Here is a 20860-nt window from a genome sequence, read left to right as displayed (position 1 = left end):
TACTGATTGTTGCTTCATAAATATATGGCCATTGTCACACCCATAGCCTGATGCTGCTTTCAGTCTGGGTAAAAGAAACTTTGTTTTCAATGGGCAATAGCTACTTCAGAGCCTCAAAGCTAATCAAATATTGACATCAACTGACTGGTGACTGCACTGCCTACATAGGAAATAGATATCCTCATATCTAATATTGTTCTCAGTGAATATTTCAAGAATCATTACTGAAATATATTCTGGCAAAATCAAATTCATATCCTTTCTATTGACAGGTGAGCCCCACCCCACCCTATAACCGCCCGTTCTGCCCCATATTTGGGGGCCACTTTGTAACTGCCCGAGCTGCTGTTCCAATCTGTGGGTCAGGGTCTAGCAAGAGAGAGAGTGGGGACAGAGGGATGAGAGACGCGAAGAAATGAGACAGAGTCTGGTCTAGTCTCTCCTCAAGTCTCACCTTGAGTCTCGCCTTTTATGAAAGGAAATCATGGGTATATATAAGCATAAGCAGGGGAACACAGCTGAAGACTCTACGACGTGCACCTTGCAGCTGGAAGCAATAAACAACAAAACAAGATATGTAAGAAAAGTAAGGTAATTACGAGAGTGTGCTCAGCTGTTGTAGGCTGTTGAAAACAAGTCTCTTGTCAGGGTATATGGCTCAAGATGGCTGCAAAGATGATAGTCACTTTCTGCTTGGAGTCAGCTCCCAACACCACCCCTTGTTCAATCCTTCTAACATACCTGCATCCTTTGATAGAGTCTCCATGGCCTTTACCATCCAGGGCTCTTAGTTTTGATTTTCAGTTATACAGATTTGGCCGAGCATACAGATACTTAAAAGTGGAACAATATTGTTCAGAAAAAAACCTAGAACACTTCAAGGGAGAAAAATGAAAGATGCCAACACCTGGCAAAAAACATAAACATAAAGGAAAGAGAAGATATCGTGAAAATGTCCCTTTTTCTCTGAGGAGCTCACTTTACCCAATGATTTATGAGAGTCGGTCACACATTGAACACACATACAGAGTCCTTTTTCCAGCAACACTGAGGAAGAGCAAGGAAGATTGCATGAAAACTATTGTCACCTCCAGAATGCAGACTGTTGAACTTCTCCAACTAGAGGTCTCTGTAAAGCCCTGAGTGCAAGGTGTAAGCATTCCCACTTCTGCAAGAAGTCCACATTGCAGAACTCAACAAACCATGAATGTGCATGAGCAGAGTGCTTTTCATGAAGCAAGGATGTAAGTAAGCAATCATAATTATTAAAATGGTACTGTCTCATTCTGTCTTAATCTATAGTAAGTTTTTTACTTATAAAACAATATTGGGCTGAAGCTTAGAAGGATTCAAAGAAATTCAGGAGGAATGTCTAACTGGGATGCCTATTAACATATCAATGCAGACATTGTTGGCTAAGTTCTCTCTTTGCTCCTACTTCTCTCTTGGCCAGCCCCTCTATCTCCCCTTCTCATCCTCAGTACCCCTCCCCCATTTCATGGCCTGGTTGAGTCTGGACCCAGCCAAGAACTCTGACTCTTTTCTCCCTCCGACTGAAAAGACAAAAATTAACTTCACCATCAACCTAAGAAACAGGGTATCTTGTTGCAATCCTGCAGGTTGCATGTCTTAAGAAAATAAAGTCTCACAGGAAACTATAATGTCCTATAAAATGCCCTGTAGCATGTGACCAAAGTCCATCTCTTTGTCAGGATATAATATTTAATAAAGTTTGTCCACATGGTGAAATTGGTTTTTCTCTGACTACACTCAGGGTTACCAGGACCTACTATATATCTTCTCCTCAGTAACACGTTGCTGCAATCCTGTCTTCATTTTTCATCCAAACCTAAGAAAGGTGTAACATTAATAACTAAGCCTTTGAAAACACATTTCTGAATGTGTACTTACATCAAAGACTGAATATACCTCAGTGTACAATTATGGAGCGTATAACTTTACTTACTAAATGTTAATATTTACAGCCATATGATGGTGCTTTATAATAAGTATTTTCTAATTCAATCAAATATGCACTGGTCCCTCATATGACAAATATCAACAAAGCTCTCTTGGAAAGCCTTTTCAGTGTCCTGGATAAAGGGAAATGAAATGACAAATGGAGGAATAGGGGAGTTAAGAAAAATGGCAGTGGGGGCTTTCACCTTTAATCCCAGCACTTGGGAGGCAGAGACAGGCAGATTTCTGAGTTCGTGGCCAGCCTTATCTACAGTGTTCCAGGACAGCCAAGGCTAAACAGAGAAGCCCTATCTTGAAAAACCAAAAAATAAAAAAATAAAAATAAAAATAAAAAAATGAAAGAAAGAAAGAAAGAAAGAAAGAAAGAAAGAAAGAAAGAAAGAAAGAAAAAGAAAGAAAGATGGATGGGTGGATTTGAATTCAAGGAGCTTTAAGGCTTTAGTAAAGAGAACTCCCTAGTACAAACTACAGATACTGCAAAGGATCTACAAGGTTATTTTAGAAAAATATTCTGGCAATCATAAAACTAATTAAAACATCACCATGAACCCCAGTTCCTAGGATCTCAAACTTCCTGACAATGGCAAGACATCCAGAACAGAATTGTGAGAGTGGCAGCAGAAAATGCACCCCTGTTCCTCACCCCTGCTCTGCTCCTGCTCATTTCCCATTCCAACAGTTCCTCTGAACTGGTAGGTGACAGGACCAGCTACTGAATGTCCCAGGAGGCAGGCACAGCAACTGCAACTTAAGAAAGTTTTCAGGTTCCACAAATACTAGGCACTAGTCTCCCAGAGGGACTTTCTCACCACTAGGCAGCCTACATACAGGGAGAATGCTGGAATGGTGGAACTTCCTGTTTCTTAGGCCTGGTTGCTCAGAGGAACTCCTTCTGGTCCCGCCCAATATTCAGCAGCTTCCTGTTTCATAATACTTCTAAGTCCACCTACTTTGGGACCTTTTAATTAATTAGCTTCCAAATTCTTCACAACTATTTTTGGGTTTTTTGGATTTTTCCTTTCTTGCTTACTGGCTTACTGGCTTGCTCCTTTGTTTTTATTTTGTCTTTTTTTGTTTGTTTGTTTTTGTTTTTCGAGACAGGGTTTCTCTGTGTAGCCCTGGCTGTCCTGGAACTCACTCTGTAGACCAGGCTAGCCTCAAACTCAGAAATCTGCCTGCCTCTGCCTCCCAAGTGCTGGGATTACAGGTGTGCGCCACCACTGCCTAGCTGTTTTGTCTTTTTCTTAAACTCATCTCACCATGCAGGTGTGCCCACCCTCCCTATCAGGAACCACTCCTCCAACCCTGCTACAGGCTGCCTTCCACACAACTGCAGCTGTCAGGATGCCCAGGACCTACTCTGCACAGCTTCCCCACAAGCTTGCTGCCAGTCTAGACGAAGACTGGATGTAGTAGGACACTGAGTTCTGAACCCTACAGATACAAGTGATCCTGCCTAACTTCTCACATTGTGAGTCTAGCCCCCAGGGCTAAAAATGCACACAATTAACCAAACCATCTGAATCCCTATGCTCAGGACAAATACCCAAACCAAAGAAAAACTTAGATAAAATGTCCTTTGCTCAAACCACAAACCATGTATGTATCCCTTAAGGAGGGACATTTACAAGATATCCAAGATAAAAATTGAAAATCAAGAGTCATGATCAAAGAGATCAAAGCTTGTAAACCATGTAAATCAACTCAAAGAGGATAGGAACAAAATGGTCTGTGGACAAGAAAATTAAAGCAGATGCCTGAAGGTAACGAGGACAACAGAGGATATTAAAATTCAGTTCAATATGTCATTAAAAACACCAAAAAAAAAAAAGACCCTGAAATGAAACTGCAATAAGTCAAATAATAGTAACTCATAGAGGACCTGGGGAGACAAACCATCAGACTTGAAGAAAAGGTAGAAGAACTGGATGCCTCAGTCAAAAAAAATGATGAATTAAAATGTAGAAGAATGCAAATTGATCCATTCTTATCTCCTTGTACAAAGCTCAAGTCCAAGTGGATAAAGGACCTTCACATAAAACCAAATACACTGAATCTAATAGAAGAGAAGGTGGGGAAGAACCTTGAATACTTTAGGTGAAGACCTCCACAGAGCTGAGACCCTCACTCAAGTCTCAGAAAGTCGCGACCACCCAGTAATCTATTCAAGACACCATGTACCGGAGCAATAGCGAGGTTTATTAGGGCATGACAGCTAGCTGCCGGTCAATTCGTATGCCCACGCAGGAGCTGAATTGACCCCGACAGCCAGTTTGAGAGGGGTTTTTAAGGGGAAAAACCACAAACCAAGGAATGGGGAGGGGGCTCATGGTTGTTAAGGTGGCATAACATAAAAATAGCAGAACATTCCAAAGGAACCCAGCCTACATGAGTCAGGATCAGGTGAAAACTCTCTGTACGCTTATCTTTCTCAAGAATGTGGTCCTGTCCTGTCACTGTGGCCTTGCCCTGTCACTGCGGTTCTCAGCTTGGTTCCCAGCTTGGTTCCACCTAGTTCACTTGCATTCTTTTCTTTCTCTTTGCAGATAGGCCAGTTCCAGTAATGGTGACTGGTCTTTCCACATTCCTAACTTGTTTCATGGCTCAGTTTCTCAGAAAATTTTCCAAGTTCTTATAAAGAAAGCCTAAAGAATATTTTATATGTCTAAAAAGGATTCTATATACCCAGTATCTATAATTTTTCACTCTACATAGGCACAGGGAAAAAGTTCCTGAGCAGAACACCAATGGCTTATGCTCTAAGATCAAGAATAGACAAATGAGATCTCATAAATTTGCAAAGTTTCTGTAAGGCAAAGAACACTATTAATAGGACAAAATGGCAACCAACAGATTGGGAAAAGATCTTTAACAATCCCACATCTGTAGAGGGCTAATATCCAATATAGACAAAGAACTCAAGAAATTAGACTCCAGACAACCAAATAACTGTATTAAAAAATGGGGTACAGAGCTAAACAAAGAATTCTCAACTGAGAAAATGCAAATGGCCAAGAAGACCTAAAGAAATGTTCAGTATCCTTAGTCATCAGGGAAATGTAAATCAAAACAACACTGTGATTCCACCTGACACCAGTCAAAATGGCAAACATCAAAAACTCAGGTGATAGTAGATACTGACAAGGATGTGGAGAAAGAGGAACACTCTTCCATTGTTGGCGGGATTGCATGCTGGTGCAACCACTCTGGAAATCAGTCTGGTGGTTCCTCAAAAAACTGGACATAGGATTACGTGAGGACCCAGGTATACCACTGCTGGACATATACCCAAAAGATGCTCCAACATATAACAAGGACATATGCTCCACTATGTTCATAGGAGCCTTATTTATAATAGGCAGAAGCTGGAAAAAACCCAGATGACCTTCATCAGAGGAATGGATACACAACATATGGTACATTTACACAATAGTGTATTACTCAGCTATTAAAAACAATGAACTCAAAAAATTCTTAGGTAAATGGATGGAACTAGAACATATCATCCTGAGAGAGGTAACCAAATCACAAAAGAACACACATAGTATTCACTCACTGATAATTGGATATTAACCTAGAAGCTCAAAATACCCAAGATTCAACTCACAGACCATATGAAGCACATGAAGAAGGAAAACCAAGTGTGGGTGTTTCTGTCATTCATAAAAGGAGTACCAAAAAACTCAGGGGAGCAAATATGGAGACAAAGTGTGGGACAGAAACTAAAGAAGGGGCCATGACGGCTGGACACAGAGTGTGGGGGAATTCAAGGGTGTGGAGATGGGAGTGGGGGGGTGGGGCTGGGGGCAAATCCTCATAGAAGCAGGAGGGGGGATGGGATAGAGGGTTCCTGGGTGGGAGGATGGGGGAAATGGGATAACATATGAATTATAAATAAAATATCCAATAAAATAATGTTAGGTTAAGGCACAATATTATTTTCTGCTTGAATGGGTAGGCAAAATAGAGAAATTCATTTGGAAAACTGTCTAGATTTTTGTCAAAAAAAGAAAAAGAAATAAAGAAAACTAGAAATAGAACTATAATACATACTGCACTGTTTAGCCATTTGTTCATAATGGTTTCCTGATTGTTCTCTATAATTCTATATGGACACACATCCACATCTACATATGCTGGGAAAGGAGATGACAGAATTACTCAAGTCTCTTTAGGGAATATAGCTGGGAAATCAACTCTTTTCATGATGATAATGAGGCTCAGGATTCTCAAGAGACTTCTAATGTTCAAAAACTGTTGTGAAGATTGTGACAGGTTAAAATGGACTCCAGCTCTGCATCGAGTTGACAGGTCAGAAACACAAGCCCAGATGTGGGAGTCTGCCTTTAAAGTACAGGGCTCTGAGCCCATGGATACCTTTCAGATGACAGGACTTCTTGTTTTCCAATGTGGTGAGTTGAATTCTTCAACATATTATGCTAATGCAAAAAAAAACCTAATGTCACAAGCTAATTGATTCTGTATATGTGAATAGATTAAATATATTGGTAATTAATAATGCATCTGAGTTGAGTAAAGTGAAGAAATAAAACTTTTCCCTCAGAGGCATTTAACTATGACTCCAAAGTTGAATTCTCTACTCTATGTTCCCTGTGCCTTTCATCCTTTGTCTGTCTGTTTCCTGAGTTTAAATCTGTGATTGCCTGAAGGCTGCCCTGTGTATCTCTCCTTGTGTGTCTGCCTTCTGTCTCTGTGTTTGTGTCTGTCTGTGTACTCTGTATGTGTCTGTGTGTTGTCTGTTTGAATCCTCCTGGCTGATCTTGAGAAAGAGCTTTGCAATGTTTATGGAACTTTAAAGAAACCATCCCATGTTTAAAGAATGGGATAGTGTACAGAAATCTTTAACAGAATTTCAAAAAGAATTAGGTAACTGGCTCCAAGTGATCAAGACAACAAACATTTATAACCATCACTCTTCATCAATCAATACTCATAGCAGTATATTCATTTTGGAAGGTTGCTTTAAGCATCTGTATTTCATGTTTTCAGCAAATGACATTCATGCAGTTTCTGGTGAGAGCATGAAAAAAGTACATAAATTAGCATTGCAGCTATGGATCAGGTTAGGTTTTAAAAGTTGATAACAAGAGAAATCCAAGAAAAACAATGTTTGTTTTTACATTGTTTTTGGAAAAGCATTCTAAACATGAAGTTGAGTACACAGAAGGATCACAGTTTTAAATATAAAATTTCTTCAAATTACATTAACTCTGGTTATGACGTCCAGGAACAATTTCCATCTGTTAAAAGGTAAGATCATTTTTAGAATGCATTGCCACAGTTATGGTTCTGCCAATGCATTGGAAAGCACCATGGAACAAGACTACATGGAGTTCTCCTGGCTGTATTCTTTGTAAGATGCTTGTACAAAAATAAAAATTGAGAAGTGCCATCTTATAAGTGTACGAATGTGAATCTAATATATTCTCTGAACTGAAAGAGATGGAGTCCCAGTTGATCTTGTATTTTCCACTGGGTTACAACTGAATTGTCAAAAGAAACTTCCTAAAAATACCCAAACAGGCCCGGGGGTGGGGGGATGGTGGCACACGCCTTTAATCCCAGCACTTGGGAGGCAGAGGCAGGTGGATTTCTAGTTCGAGAGTTCGAGGCTAGCCTGGTCTACAGAGTGAGTTCCAGGACAGCCAGGGCTACTCAGAGAAACCCTGTCTCCAAAAAACAAAAAACTAAAAAAAAAAAAAAAAAAAAAAAAAAAAAAAAAAAAAAAAAAAAAAAATTCAGGCAATTGACAACCAAAGGTGTTGCTTTACACAAACTGACAGCAAGTCCTCATTGCTAAGGACAAGACTGACACAGCTCATTGTACATGAAGAGGTCAAGCTGGTGCCTGCAAGAACATGGACTCTAAGTCTCCAGTGTCCTTCTTATGGGAAGGAGCTTTGAAAGCTACACAAAGTGAAACATATACACTGGAACCAACCACACAGCCTTAATCTGCACCTGCAAAACATGCTATGTCGATGATGTCATGAATTCATTGGGAATAACCAGTCAATATCTGATTTGACTAAAATACAAACGGCACACTGTCGAATGTGATAATTTGTATGCATATGTCTATACATAAGTACAATGGGAGATTTTTGTGACACACCAATATTATAAATAATTGCAAGGAGATTTCTACATGCTTTATAGCATAGAGCCTACATTGGAGCAGTCTCCCAGTTATCATTAAATTTATATCTATTCAAGGCTATGACCTGCCATGTGGCTAGCTAGCTCTTTCCCTCTCTGCTCCTGTTCCCATATATCTGTTCTCTTCTCTGTCTCCCACTAAATCTCCTGCATCTGCATTAAACTCTCTGCATCGCTTTTTCTAACCATGAATTCTGCCTTCCAATTCTTGTCCCAGCTTTTTTCTTACATGCAATCAGGTGTCAGACATCATCAGAACATCAGTAAATTGCCTATAGGCATAGAGGCTGCCTGACCTTCAAGTATCTGAACAGGCTTGAAAAGACAAGAATTCATTAATGTAAGGCTATTGGTGGAATATAGAAATGACAATGCCAACATCCTGCTAGCATTTAGTTCTCTGCCCATATAGCAGTCAACGTTTGAAAATACAGACATACCTGCATACAGTGTGATGAAAAGGCAGCTCAACACATGTGCAGTGTCCCTGAAGGCCAGAAGAGTTAATTGGAGCCCACAATTTAGAATGTCACTTTGATGTAGCCAACTCTGGCCTCAAATGAAGAGGAATACACCTGCCCCAGTGTTCTGAATGCTGAGATTATGCCAGAAGCACTTGCATATTATCTGTCTAGAGTCAAATAATGTAATCACAGTTTGTATGTGTGAACAACATAATTTATATTCTAGAAAACATCTTTAGACTGTCTATCCATTTAAACTACCACAACACTAACATCCCAAGAACTAAAAATATCCAGAAAATCTATTTTACTTGTAGAGGGTCAAAGGATCTTGTGGTCATAGATAAGCTCTAGGGAAACCAGGAATACAAAACCACAGTGGTTTCTCTTGAATGGATGAGAAGTACACTCTTTTCTGACCAAAAGTGAGGGAATGGCTGCAGCAAGTAGCTTGGAGATTTGTGGTAGATGTAGTGCCAGGCCACACCTAAACTCCCAGACTATTAAGCTTATGGCAAACTCTTCCTCCCTAGGGAATTGTTTCTTAGTCAATAGAAACTAGCCTTAGGGGAGATGTGACATTCACTGTATATATTGGTGTTTGCTACAATGTAGGTTTAATCCTTGTTTAGGCCCTTTAGTTTTAGAATCCAACTTAATGAAAGAGTCACACGTACTTTGCACTAGACTTTTGAAGTAGTCATATTTTAATATTTGTTGTGCTCAGAGGATTGAGATAATTGTCACCAAGATTTTTTTCCAAAATTATACTCTCCTTAAATATTCCTAAAATAAACCACACTTGGGTCAGAATCTAGAAGTTTCACCCAACACTAGGTACTGAGTGTGCAGGGTAAACATTGTTTATCTCCTCATTTTAACTACTCAGAAATTCCTGAATTTACACAACTTAGGAATTAAAATCCCCCAATCTACAAACTTAGATATTCCCACTCCTGAAAATCCTACCCCTGCGATGAAACCCTATACAAAGCCTGCCTCCCACTCAGTTCTCTTCTGATTCTCACCTGAGCAGAGGCAGCCTCCCTTCAGTATTATTCAGTAAATATCATGTGTGTGTGTGTGATTTGTTGTTACATAAGGCTTTGTGGGTATATCTTGGTTTTAACAGCCAGGAAACCTTTTATTTCAGAGCTCTTAAGACTTACACTGGGACACTTTATCCTGAGGGCTGCAAGAATTTCTTTGGGAATAATCCACCACACACCTAAAACCAGGGCTGAAATACATATGAAGTGGTAGTGAACTAGATTTTCTTGTCTTGTCGATTGTTACTCTGCCAGACCTAGTGTTTGCAGAGACCCCAACACTTATGTCACCTAACCAGTAAACATCAAACACAGTCTTTCATTAGGAACAATAAACTCAAGAGTTAAACACAATCTTTCTTCCCCTTTGAAATTGTAGTGTTCTAATGTCTTTATTTATAAGGACTCATCAAGAAGATATCCTCACCAAGGAACATGTTTCACAAAAAAAAAAAAAAAAAAAACTGCAGAAAAATAGACAAGAAATCTGAGACAAGAACTTATGGGACACAAATTGTAATGCCTGCACATCAAATATTAATGGTGATGTTCATGGTGAACATCAATGTTAGTAAATGTAGATGTGGAAATACAGGACCACAGTCAGTTTGGCCAAAATTGTGGGGGAAAAAAAATGTGAGTCTATGCAGCTACAAATGAGGTTTGCATTATTATAAAATTGGCTGAGTTTGAATGGCATGAGAATAGCAAAGAGCCAAGGAAAGAGAAGAGGAGAGAAATGAGCACTATGTAGTTGACAGTATGGTTATTGGCTGCCCAGAGACTGTAGCAATGGAGGCACAGAACACGACTGTGGTGTGGCTTGAATGTCTGAGGGTCTCTGGAAATTGTAGCTCTCTAACTGTAGTGAAATGCTGATGATAACTTCTAAAAAAATCCTTAAAAAATTCTTGATATTTCTGAAGTTTAAAGGCTGCTGGTTTAGGGATATAACACCTGTACCCTAACAAGGGAGTATTACGGCCTTTGTTCTATCTCTGCAGGAACTGTGTGACTTGCTGCCTGCTTCTGATTTGAGCATTTACTACTAAATTGTAAAAAGTTTTCTTTGAAAGCTACTTAGGAAGAAATATGAAAAGATCCTAAGTAGAGAAAAGGGAAAGTCTTCTCTAGTTGGGGAAAAGAAAACATTCTTTTCTCATCTATTTGTCCTCAGTACTTATACATCTTTCAGAGTACATGATCAGATGTTAATACATTCATCACAAGTTTACACAAAATATCAAAACATAAATTGAAATAGAATTTTACGACAGAGAATGTTTACATGCATATCTATTAGGAGTAATTAATTATCTGGCTAAACATCCATCACCTGTCACAGGTACACAGGTTCACCGGAAATTAACAACCATAACTAAGATATTGGTGAAAATATGTATACATAAACCGAGTCAATATCTTCATTTTCTGTCCTGACACCTATAATAAATTGTTAATTAACTTTTTATGAAGTTTCTTTATAGGTTTTACAGACAATGAGCAGTATAAAGACTGATTACTGCCTCAGAAGTGACATTAAAGACTGGAAGAGATCTCACTGCTGTTTTGGCTATCAGAAAGAATTTAACAGTGCCATTAAAAAAGTTTAAAAATTACTATAAACTTAGGAATCCTCATATGATCGTCATTAAGTATAAAGAAACCATCTACTTGTCTATAGAGTATCACTACAAGACAGTACATCTTCATAGGTATGCAAACATCTGCTCAAAAGGGCCTAAATTGGCAACAACTGTAGATGAAGGGAGGTTTTACATTGCTGTGAAACACAAGGCAGTGTCCTCCACTCTTAGTTCTGAGATGTGTAAAATATAGCATTCTCTAAACAATTTAGAAAAAGAATGGAGCCAAGCAGTGGTGGCGCACGCCTTTAATCCCAGCACTTGGGAGGCAGAGGCAGGCGGATTTCTGAGTTTGAGGTCAACCTGGTCTACAGAGTGAGTTCTAGGACAGCCAGGACTATACAGAGAAACCCTGTCTCGAAAAAAACAAAAAAAAAAGAAAGAAAGAAAGAAAGAAAGAAAGAAAGGAAGGAAGGAAGGAAGGAAGGAAGGAAGGAAGGAAGGAAGGAAGAAAGAAAGAAAGAAAGAAAGAAAGAAAGAAAGAAAGAAAGAAAGAAAGAAAGAAAAGAAAAGAAAAAGAATGGAAATCACAGCATAGAATCTGAATGGTTATCCCTGAAAACAATGAAGCCATATTTTCATTTATTTTCTGATAGACTTGTATCTCATACTGCCTTGATATCAAGAGAGAGTGAACAGACTTATTGCTGAGGCTCTGAAATTCTCTACATGTTTTCTGTTTCAAGTCTTTTTAACTTAACCTAGTACTACTGTGTAATAAGCCTGGAATGTTGCACAGAATCTTTCCTATTTTAGTTCTCACCAATCATTTTCACTAATTCTGTGTTTCTAACTTTTGTAATGCTAACCACTGACACACAATTTAAATTATTCATATGTGGGCAGATGAACCTGTAGTTGAATGAATGATTTCTCAGTTCTAAGACCATTAGAAATATGTGTTTGATGATGCTCTTAAACATCACCCGTGAAAGAGTCATTCCAACTCCAAAGAGGTTGTTACTAACCTGTTGATAATCCCTACTATAATATTTACATTACAGACTTGCAGAAAATATTCATGACTTCAGCATGTTTCACGAAAGACATTGGTTGGAAAGAAGTGACATATATTGATCAAAGTAACCCAAGTGAAAACTGAAAATAACCAACTCAAACTTGTTGAATCATTCAGCTTTATTTACAGGAAAAATGGGATGGAGTTGTTGAGCACAAAGGACTTATAGTTAGTTTTTATCCTGAATAATAAAACCAGCATTTGATAAGAATTATGGATATTGGATACTTGAAATGTACTTCACATCTGTAGTTATAATATAGGATACAGAACTTGTAGTGTCTGTAGCTCACTTTGTAAGAAACTCTTTTATGTACAACTAATATGAATTTGTTCATTTGAATAAAATTAACAGGACGTTGCCAGTCTTATTATATATTTTGAGGGCTATTGTACACACCTCAATTATTTTCTCTTTGGAATGCATTATTTCCCTATCCATGAAAGTGTTATACAACATTACATTCTTCTCATTTTCAGACTCACCTTCATCTTGTAATATTTGAGGGTGACCAAGGAAAAGTTTAATGAAAACTGTCCTACACTGTCACATTTTCAGAGTTTCAATAATCATTAATACTTGACATTATCAAAGATTTAAACATAGCATGACGGAGTTCACAAGTTTTTCATAATTGTACTCATTCTCTAATGTGGAGCCTCAAATGTTGCAAAGAATACACCCTAGGTAAAACACATTTTATCCAAGAAAATGCCGCATTTTCCACAACAGAATAACTTTCCCACTAAAAAATTTTAGATGTTTCTTCTGACCTGAAATGAAATCAAAGGTATTTCCATATGTATTGTATTTGCTAAGTTTCTCACTGGTATGAATTCTCTGTTTCATTCCAACAGATATGCCAAAAGTAAAGGATTTACACTTTAAATACATTTGAAAGTTTTCCCTTCTTTAAGTATTCTCTAACAATTTTTTTTTTTTTTTTTGGTTTTTCACGACAGAGTTTCTCTGTACAGCCCCGGCTGTCCTGGAAGTATGCAGACCAGGCTGGCCTTGAACTCAGAAATCCACCTGTCTCTGCCTCCCAAGAGCTGGTGCGCCACCACTGCCCAGCTTCTAATAAATTTTAAGATGATATTTCTTGGTACAGGGTTGTCTCACTAACTACATTCACAAAGTTTCTATACTGTATGAAATCTCTGATAATTTGACAGACTGACATTGTGGGTAATGCATTTGTCACATTCACAATATTTGTAAGATTTATCTCATGTATAAATTTTCTGATGCCTTCACATGTTAACTATATGGGAAGATTATTTCTCAAATTCATGGCATTTGCACGGTTTCTCTCCTGTATGGATTCTCTGATGACTTCTCAGATTGCTTTTGTAAGTAAAGCATTTGCCACAATCACTACATTTGTAAGGTTTCTCTCCAGTGTGAATTTTCTGATGAACACTAAGATTTGATGGTCGGGTAAAACATTTGTCACATTCACTACATTTGTAAGGTTTCTCTCCTGTGTGAATTCTCTGATGTCTTCTCAGACTGCATTTTTCAGTAAAGCATTTGTCACATTCATTGCATTTGTAAAGTTTCTGTCCTGTGTGAATTTTCTGATGAACCCTAAGATGTGATGGTTGGTTAAAGCATTTGTCACATTCACTACATTTGTAAGGTTTCTCTCCAGTGTGAATTCTCTGATGCCTTCTCAGACTGCATTTTACAGTAAAGCATTTGTCACATTCACTACATTTGTAAGGTTTCTCTCCTGTATGAATTCTCTGATGAATACTCAGTTTAACTTTCCAGGTAAAGCATTTGCCACAATCACTACATTTGTAAGGTTTCTCTCCTGTGTGAATTTTCTGATGAATGCTAAGATGTGATGGTCGGTTAAAGCATTTGCCACAATCACTACATTTGTAAGGTTTCTCTCCTGTGTGAATTTTCTGATGAACACTAAGATTTGATGAATGGGCAAAGCATTTGTCACATTCGCTACATTTGTAAGGTTTTTCTCCTGTATGAATTCTCTGATGAATTCTCAGACTGACTTTGTCAGTAAAACGTTTGTAGCACTCACTACATTTGTAAGGTTTCTCTCCTGTGTGAAATCTCTGATGAATACTAAGACTGGATTTTCTGATAAAGCATTTGTCACATTCACTACATTTGTAAGATATCTCTCCTGAATGAATTCTCCGATGAAATTTGAGACTACACTTGTGGGTAAAGCATTTGTCACATTCATTGCATTTGTAAGGTTTCTCTCCTGTGTGAATTCTCTGATGAATACGAAGATGAGATTTTCTGGAAAAGGTTTTGTCACATTCACAACATTTGTAAGGCTTCTTTCCTGTATGAATTCTCTGATGAACACTAAGATAGGATTTATGGGCAAAACACTTGTCACATTCACAGCATTTATAAAGTTTCCTTTGTGTATTAAATCTCTGATGCATGCTAAGACTAAACTTTTCTGTAAAACATTTTTCACTTTCACTACATTTGTGAGGTTTCTTTCCTTGATAAATGCTCTCCTTACTTTGAAGATTGTCTTTCTGGGTAAAACATTTGTCAGGTTCACTACAATTGTAAGGATTCACTCCAATATTATTTTGTTTCACCAGTGATTTATGTTTAGAGAGAAAAACTTTATCAAATTCTGTATTTCTATTCTGTTCTTTCTTTCCTATGTGGATTCCTTGATTGAGACTAATGATTGAACTCACACTTAAACCATTTGAACATTCGTTATACTTGTAAACTTCTTCACTGTTTCCAGTTTTAAATATTTTTAAGTTTGAGAATTGAAGAGATGCATCTCTGTCATGAGTTTTATGAGGTGTACTTTGGGTAGATTCATGAATCAGATTGCTAAGTTCACTGCATTTAGAAGACGTTTCTTGGATATTCACATGCTCATGGACAATGTACTGTGTGTCTTGATCTAAGATTTTCTCATACATTCCACATATGCGATGATTTTCTGAAAAAAAGTGCAATTAGGGATGACAGGGATGACTTACATGAGTATGAAGTGATTCAATAACCAGTTTGCTGAAGTTTTAGGTAAAATATACATTCTCATGGACTCGTGCTCTCAAGAGAGAGTTTTTTTAATCATTACATGGATCCGTAGAAGAACCTCAAATCTTATCTATGTCAAACGATAGGAAATGATAATTGCCTTTTAAAACTTATTTTAATATTCTACCACCTACCCACCTCAAATATATTAACCTACAATTGCTCCTCATTAAAGGAAATACAGAGGCAATGAATGGATCAGAGACTGAAGGATAGTCCATCCAGACACTGACCCACCTGGGGATCCATTCCACATGCAGACAAGAAACAAAGACAGTACTGCTGATACCATTAAGTGCTTGCTGGCAGGAGCCTGATGTTGCTGTCTCCTGTGAGGCTCTACCAGCACCTGGACAACATAAATGGATGCTTGCGGCCAACATTCAAACTGAGCATGGGTCCCCATTAGAGGAGTTAGGGAAAGGATTGTAGGAGCTGAATGGATTTTCAACCTCATAGGAAGAACAATAATATCTATCAACCAGACTTCCCTGACCTCTCAAGGACAAAAATCACTAAGCAAAGAGTACACATGGAGGGACTCATGTCACCAGCTACATATGTAGCAGAGGATTGCCATATCTGGCATCAATGAGAGTGGGGGCCATTGGTCCTGTTAAGGCTTGCTGCCCAAGCATATGGGAATCCTAGTGCAGTGAGGAGGCATTGCAGTGTGGGTGGAGGAGCACTGTCATAGAAGTAGGGGAGAGGGAGGAGGAGGAAGGTGCTTCACAGAGGAGGAACTGGGAAAAGGGATAGCATTTAAAACGGAAATTAACAAAATAATGAATGAAAAAAAGAAAATTGTACTTTGCAGAAGCTAGGACATTATAATCAAATTTGAAAAAGTAGATCTCTGAACAATGTATCTCTAATTTTATGGTTACAATTTGATTCAGAGTGACAATGTGTAGCTTTGGTAAGTATAAATTTATGATGTAACTGACTCTGACATGGAAACCAGTAAATAGTTTTCTCTCAGCATCCTAAATGAAAGGATAACCATGTCCCAGAATAAAACCAATTGTCAAAAAGTAAATAAAAAATTTCTCCATAACAACAGCTCTAAATACACCTGAAACCTGTTGCAGTTTTTAAAATCATAAATGAGGGAACATTTTAAAGCAATAGTAAGATTAAAATAGTCCAACTATTTGATGTGTAGAAATATAATTCCTTGTTGTGAATATTTAATTCTTTTGAACTTGAAAGACTTGAATCAAGCTAGATTAGCGGTAAGGAGAGATCAGAGAATATTGCATTGATTACTCTTCCAAAGAAAGCAGAGAACTATAAAGAAAACATAATGAAACATTATGGTTTTAACCAGAAAAAATTTTGATTTTCCCTCTTTTGGGGGTCTGTAGACACTTCAGAGATTTTGTATAAATACAAAATGGGAATATTCAAAGAAAGAATCAGGAAGTCAAGAAGAAGTACATTCTTACCCACAAACAATAGATTGTTGTAATTTTCCAACATGACATCCATGTACAATGCCCTCTGAGCAAAATCGAGACATTCCCATTCCTCCAGTGAGAAGTCCACAGCCACATCCTTAAAGTTTAACAGACCCTGGAATGGAAATGATTGAAGAAAATATTGAAGCACAAATGTTTTCATAAAGTCCTATAGAGAAGTATCTGAAATTCTGAATTGCTGCTCTTCCACAGACAATCTCTACAATGACTTAATATAATGCTTATATTTAGAAAGTCTCTCACCTTTATGAATTTTCTTTGGTTTACTGAGACCTTACCAGTAAATGAAAGATTGGCCACCACGGCTACATTCGAAAATTTTGTGTGCAGTTTGATTTGTAGAATATCTTTTAAAGTCATCTATTATGATATTTGTTTCTCAGCACCCACAATGGACTGCACAATGGAATGTTAAACCCAATTCTTTAAAATCCAATGATCTCTTCGGAACACTACTGGCAGAAAGAATACACAGCACATATGCATACATTCAGGCAAAGGTAACCAACATATATTGAAGAAAGATGAACTTTAACTTTAATACAAAATACTTTGTAAAACACTCAGACTTCCTTGTATTTCTGTTTCCCTGAGAGTACAGGATATAATTATTTCAAAAACAGTAAACATTTACAGAATATAACATGTATATTTGATGTCTAAATGCAGTAACATATCTTTATGAAATAAGGGTTGACATCAAATATAATCCTAGTGTCACATCATAAACTGTCAAATTATGATGACAAGAAACATGCTTTCAAATTTTACAATGCACAGCTTGCTGAAATATGGACACTTGGTTATTCCTGTGTGCAGCTGCATCTCACTTGTCTGGATTACAACATATCTACTTAACAATCTGAGGCCTAAGTAGAATGTTACATCCTTTCTAGATCAAACTGGTAGAATAAGAAATGTAAAATAAGCCAGGCAGTTGGTGCACGCCTTTAATCCCAGCACTTGGGAGGCAAAGGCAGGCAGATTTCTGAGTTCGAGGCCAGCCTGGTGTACAGAGTGAGTTCCAGGACAGCCAAGGGTACACAGAGAAACCCTGTCTCAAAAACCAAAAAAAAAAAAAAAAAAAAAAAAAAGACAAAAAAACCCCCAAGAATACAAAAAACATACAAACAAAAAAAAATAAATGCAAAATTAATGGATACACTAAAAGTCAGAGTTTTTTGTTAAACAGAATAGTACTGCAGCATCATATGACACAGATAGTCAAATGCTTTGTGAAGTTATTTTATGAGAATATATTCAACACTATAATGTAATAATACCAATATTTGAGAGCATTAAACTATTTAATATTTTATATAAGCTGGCATAATCAATACATGTAATAACAATTACATTTTCTTCAGTATTTGACCACTTCTGTATCAGAATTATAGCTTGCATAGAGAAGTACGATCTAAAATTCTTCCTTTGTTCATGAAAACTATAATACATTGGATTTATACTCTCTCTATTACAAATGAGCCTCAAAAATGTAAACCTGGTGCATGAAAAAATGACTAAGAGGTAAAGGTACTTGCTGCTTTTCCATACAAACATAATTCAATTCTTTTTAAACATATTGCAATTCACTACTGTGTCTGACTTCAGTCAGCAAGGATTGGTGCTGCACTCAGGGTTTTAGGGGCATAATGTATTATTCAGTGTACATAAAAAAATTTGGATGGCCAGACAGTGGTGGTGCACTCCTTGAATCCCAGCACTTAGGAGGCAGAGGCAGGTAGATTTCTGAATTGGAGGCCAGTCTGTTCTACAGAGTGAGTTCCAGGACACCCAGGGCTACATAGAGAAACCCTGTCTCAAAACAAACAAACAAACAAACAAATCGGATGAACACTCCACTTATATAATTAAAGAAAATTGTATTCTAATAAAAGATAGAATCATTGCCACAACCCTTCAGTTATGTAATCCATAATTTCAATAAAGAAAAATAACATAGGTTCTATCAAGTCTTCTTCCTGCTAAAAAACAAAACACAAAAAATTAGGAAGCACGTTAATTTATGTTTGAAAACTGATGGTTTATACATAGCACCAATGCAATGCCCTGTAAAAACTTCTCACTAATGTCTTTCATGTGGTGAAATGAGAAGGTGAAGACACAGGACTTACACTGCTTCTAAAGATTGAAATCAAAAAGAAATGAAAATACCCATCTCTATACTGAGAATTTACCACAGGGGCAGTATCTCTCATGAGACAAACAGATTTCAGTTGTCAACACTTCTATGATTACTGTGTGACATAAAATATAAAAAAGAGTTGTCAGAATACTGAAATCTGCCTCAGCTCACATCATTGGCAAAAGAAAGATAATTTCCGTCCATCATCTGTGCCTCTAGAGAGCTGATACATTTACTATGAGGATTCAATACATTGGGTCCCTTATAATTTCACACTTCTAAAAATTCTACTCTTCCATATACTGACTAGTAATGCAAATTTCAACATATTTTCATACCCAAATTCATAAGCTTGTGTCTGGAAATCTGACCATCCATGAAATAAAATTAATGTGACACAAGAGACCTTACTTCCACATTAATATAAAAGGATAGATCTTTACCCAATGTAGAAAATATCCATCAACATATTCTTGAGACTCATTCTTAATAGATGCTATTGGAGTCCAGCAGGTCTCCAGTCCATGAGAATTTTACATCCTCACAGTATAAAATACAGTAGAAATAGGAAGATGTATATAAAACATTGAATTTTCATTATCACAGAGGAAAATGAAAATGATAGAAAAGAAGCTCTTAGATAACATTTCACATATAATTAATCTTTTGAATGGATTGAATAAAAAAAGGGATTTTAAAGAAATGTTGACAGAACACTGACCTGTGGAGTGTTTACCAGGGAAGCACTCATTCTTTTTGTTGTTATTCTCCTAGGTGCTGTGTGAGGAACAAAGATTAGAATTCTTGAAAGTTCACATCAAGGATTGAACAATTCAAAGATGAAATAAATATTACTCTATTACAGACAATGCTAACCCACATTAAAAAACAATCATTAATAACAAATACCAGGTATTTGATACCAGGTATCTTGACAACAATTCTACAGACATGAGAGCATGGGATGATTTGTCTCCTAATATTAGTATAACCCAATGACTATTTCTAACCTCAGAAATTACCAGGCATAAACATAAAACACATGTATACCTGCTATGGAACACTAACACTCAGGGTAATTACTGAAAACTTCTCTTCTTGGGTCTAGAGTCAAAGACAAATAGCTAAAGAGTGCCAAGACTGATTTCTAGAATTGAATGGAGTTTCATTAGTAATCACACTAGAATACAATATCTGAGCCTTTGATGAAATTCCAGTTCATCCTACGCGGAAGATAAAGTACATGTCATTTCCATTTGTGTCCTGTTGCCTTGGAATACAAAGGTTCTATCTGATAAATATGTTGTACTTCCACATGAAAGTAAGAATTAATGGCATGGGTCTCCTGGCATAAATACCCATACAGACACATACATAAACATTATTACATGTGTTCACACACAAATAAAAACATAAGGGATGTGCAAAGCTTTCAAACTAACTTATCACAGTGCAGCAGCACTTACAAAGAACACATAAGACACAGAAAATTTTCAATCTGTCAAATAAGGATACTGGTGGAGAGCCTTTGAGGCTGCTTGGCAGGAAACCAACATTGGCCAAGGACAAGGAAATGGGCTTTAGGCAGGAATCTGACTTTGGGCCATGACAAGGAAGTAAGTTCAGGCAAGAGTCTATTTTTAGGCTAAAACAGAGAATTAATTTCAGTCAGGAATCCAAGTTTTAGGCTAAAACAAAGTAGGCCTCAGGCTTGAATATAACTGTGGGCTAGGACAGGGAAGTAGGCTCAGAAGTTTTTGTCATCCAGATGAGCCCTTAGAAACAGCAAGAGTGATCACAAGACTCTGTATATTGCCTTGTTTGTTCCTTGAGTGTTT

The 20860-nt window shown here is 37.4% G+C and overlaps 1 protein-coding gene across 6 annotated transcripts; it reads right to left on the bottom strand.

Moving 5' to 3' along the window:
• Window positions 1-13615: 13615 nt before the first annotated feature.
• On the bottom strand, window positions 13616-19773 carry LOC114637739 (zinc finger protein 501-like). Of its 6 annotated transcripts, XM_028786002.1 has the most exons (5): window positions 19744-19773; window positions 16844-16970; window positions 14781-15294; window positions 14529-14615; window positions 13616-14471 (listed from the first exon to the last, which is right to left on the bottom strand). In XM_028786002.1, the coding sequence occupies exons 1-5, from the start codon at window positions 19771-19773 to the stop codon at window positions 13616-13618; spliced, it is 1614 nt and encodes a 537-aa protein (XP_028641835.1). The 6 variants fall into 6 exon arrangements, with proteins under 6 accessions (XP_028641835.1, XP_028641834.1, XP_028641833.1 ...); XM_028786001.1 differs by having other exon boundaries at window positions 13616-14615; XM_028786000.1 differs by having other exon boundaries at window positions 13616-14829; window positions 14893-15294.
• Between the last annotated feature and the right edge of the window lie 1087 nt (window positions 19774-20860).

This window comes from Grammomys surdaster, unplaced genomic scaffold, assembly GCF_004785775.1.
Source record: "Grammomys surdaster isolate TR1022 unplaced genomic scaffold, NIH_TR_1.0 125408, whole genome shotgun sequence".
Taxonomy (NCBI): domain Eukaryota; kingdom Metazoa; phylum Chordata; class Mammalia; order Rodentia; family Muridae; genus Grammomys; species Grammomys surdaster.
Note: the sequence above shows the minus strand (reverse complement) of the source record. Positions and strands in the feature narration are given on the sequence as shown.

What these genes read in the sequence shown, in the direction of transcription:
- LOC114637739 (XM_028785999.1), bottom strand. Translation starts at nt 19,773, where the DNA reads ATGAGTGCTTCCCTGGTAAACACTCCACAG. An exon ending in CCCTGGTAAACACTCCACAG is followed by an intron (nt 16,971 to 19,743) that starts GTCAGTGTTCTG and finishes TTTCCATTCCAG; the next exon opens with GGTCTGTTAAACTTTAAGGA. An exon ending in CAACAATCTATTGTTTGTGG is followed by an intron (nt 15,295 to 16,843) that starts GTAAGAATGTAC and finishes ACTTTTTTTCAG; the next exon opens with AAAATCATCGCATATGTGGA.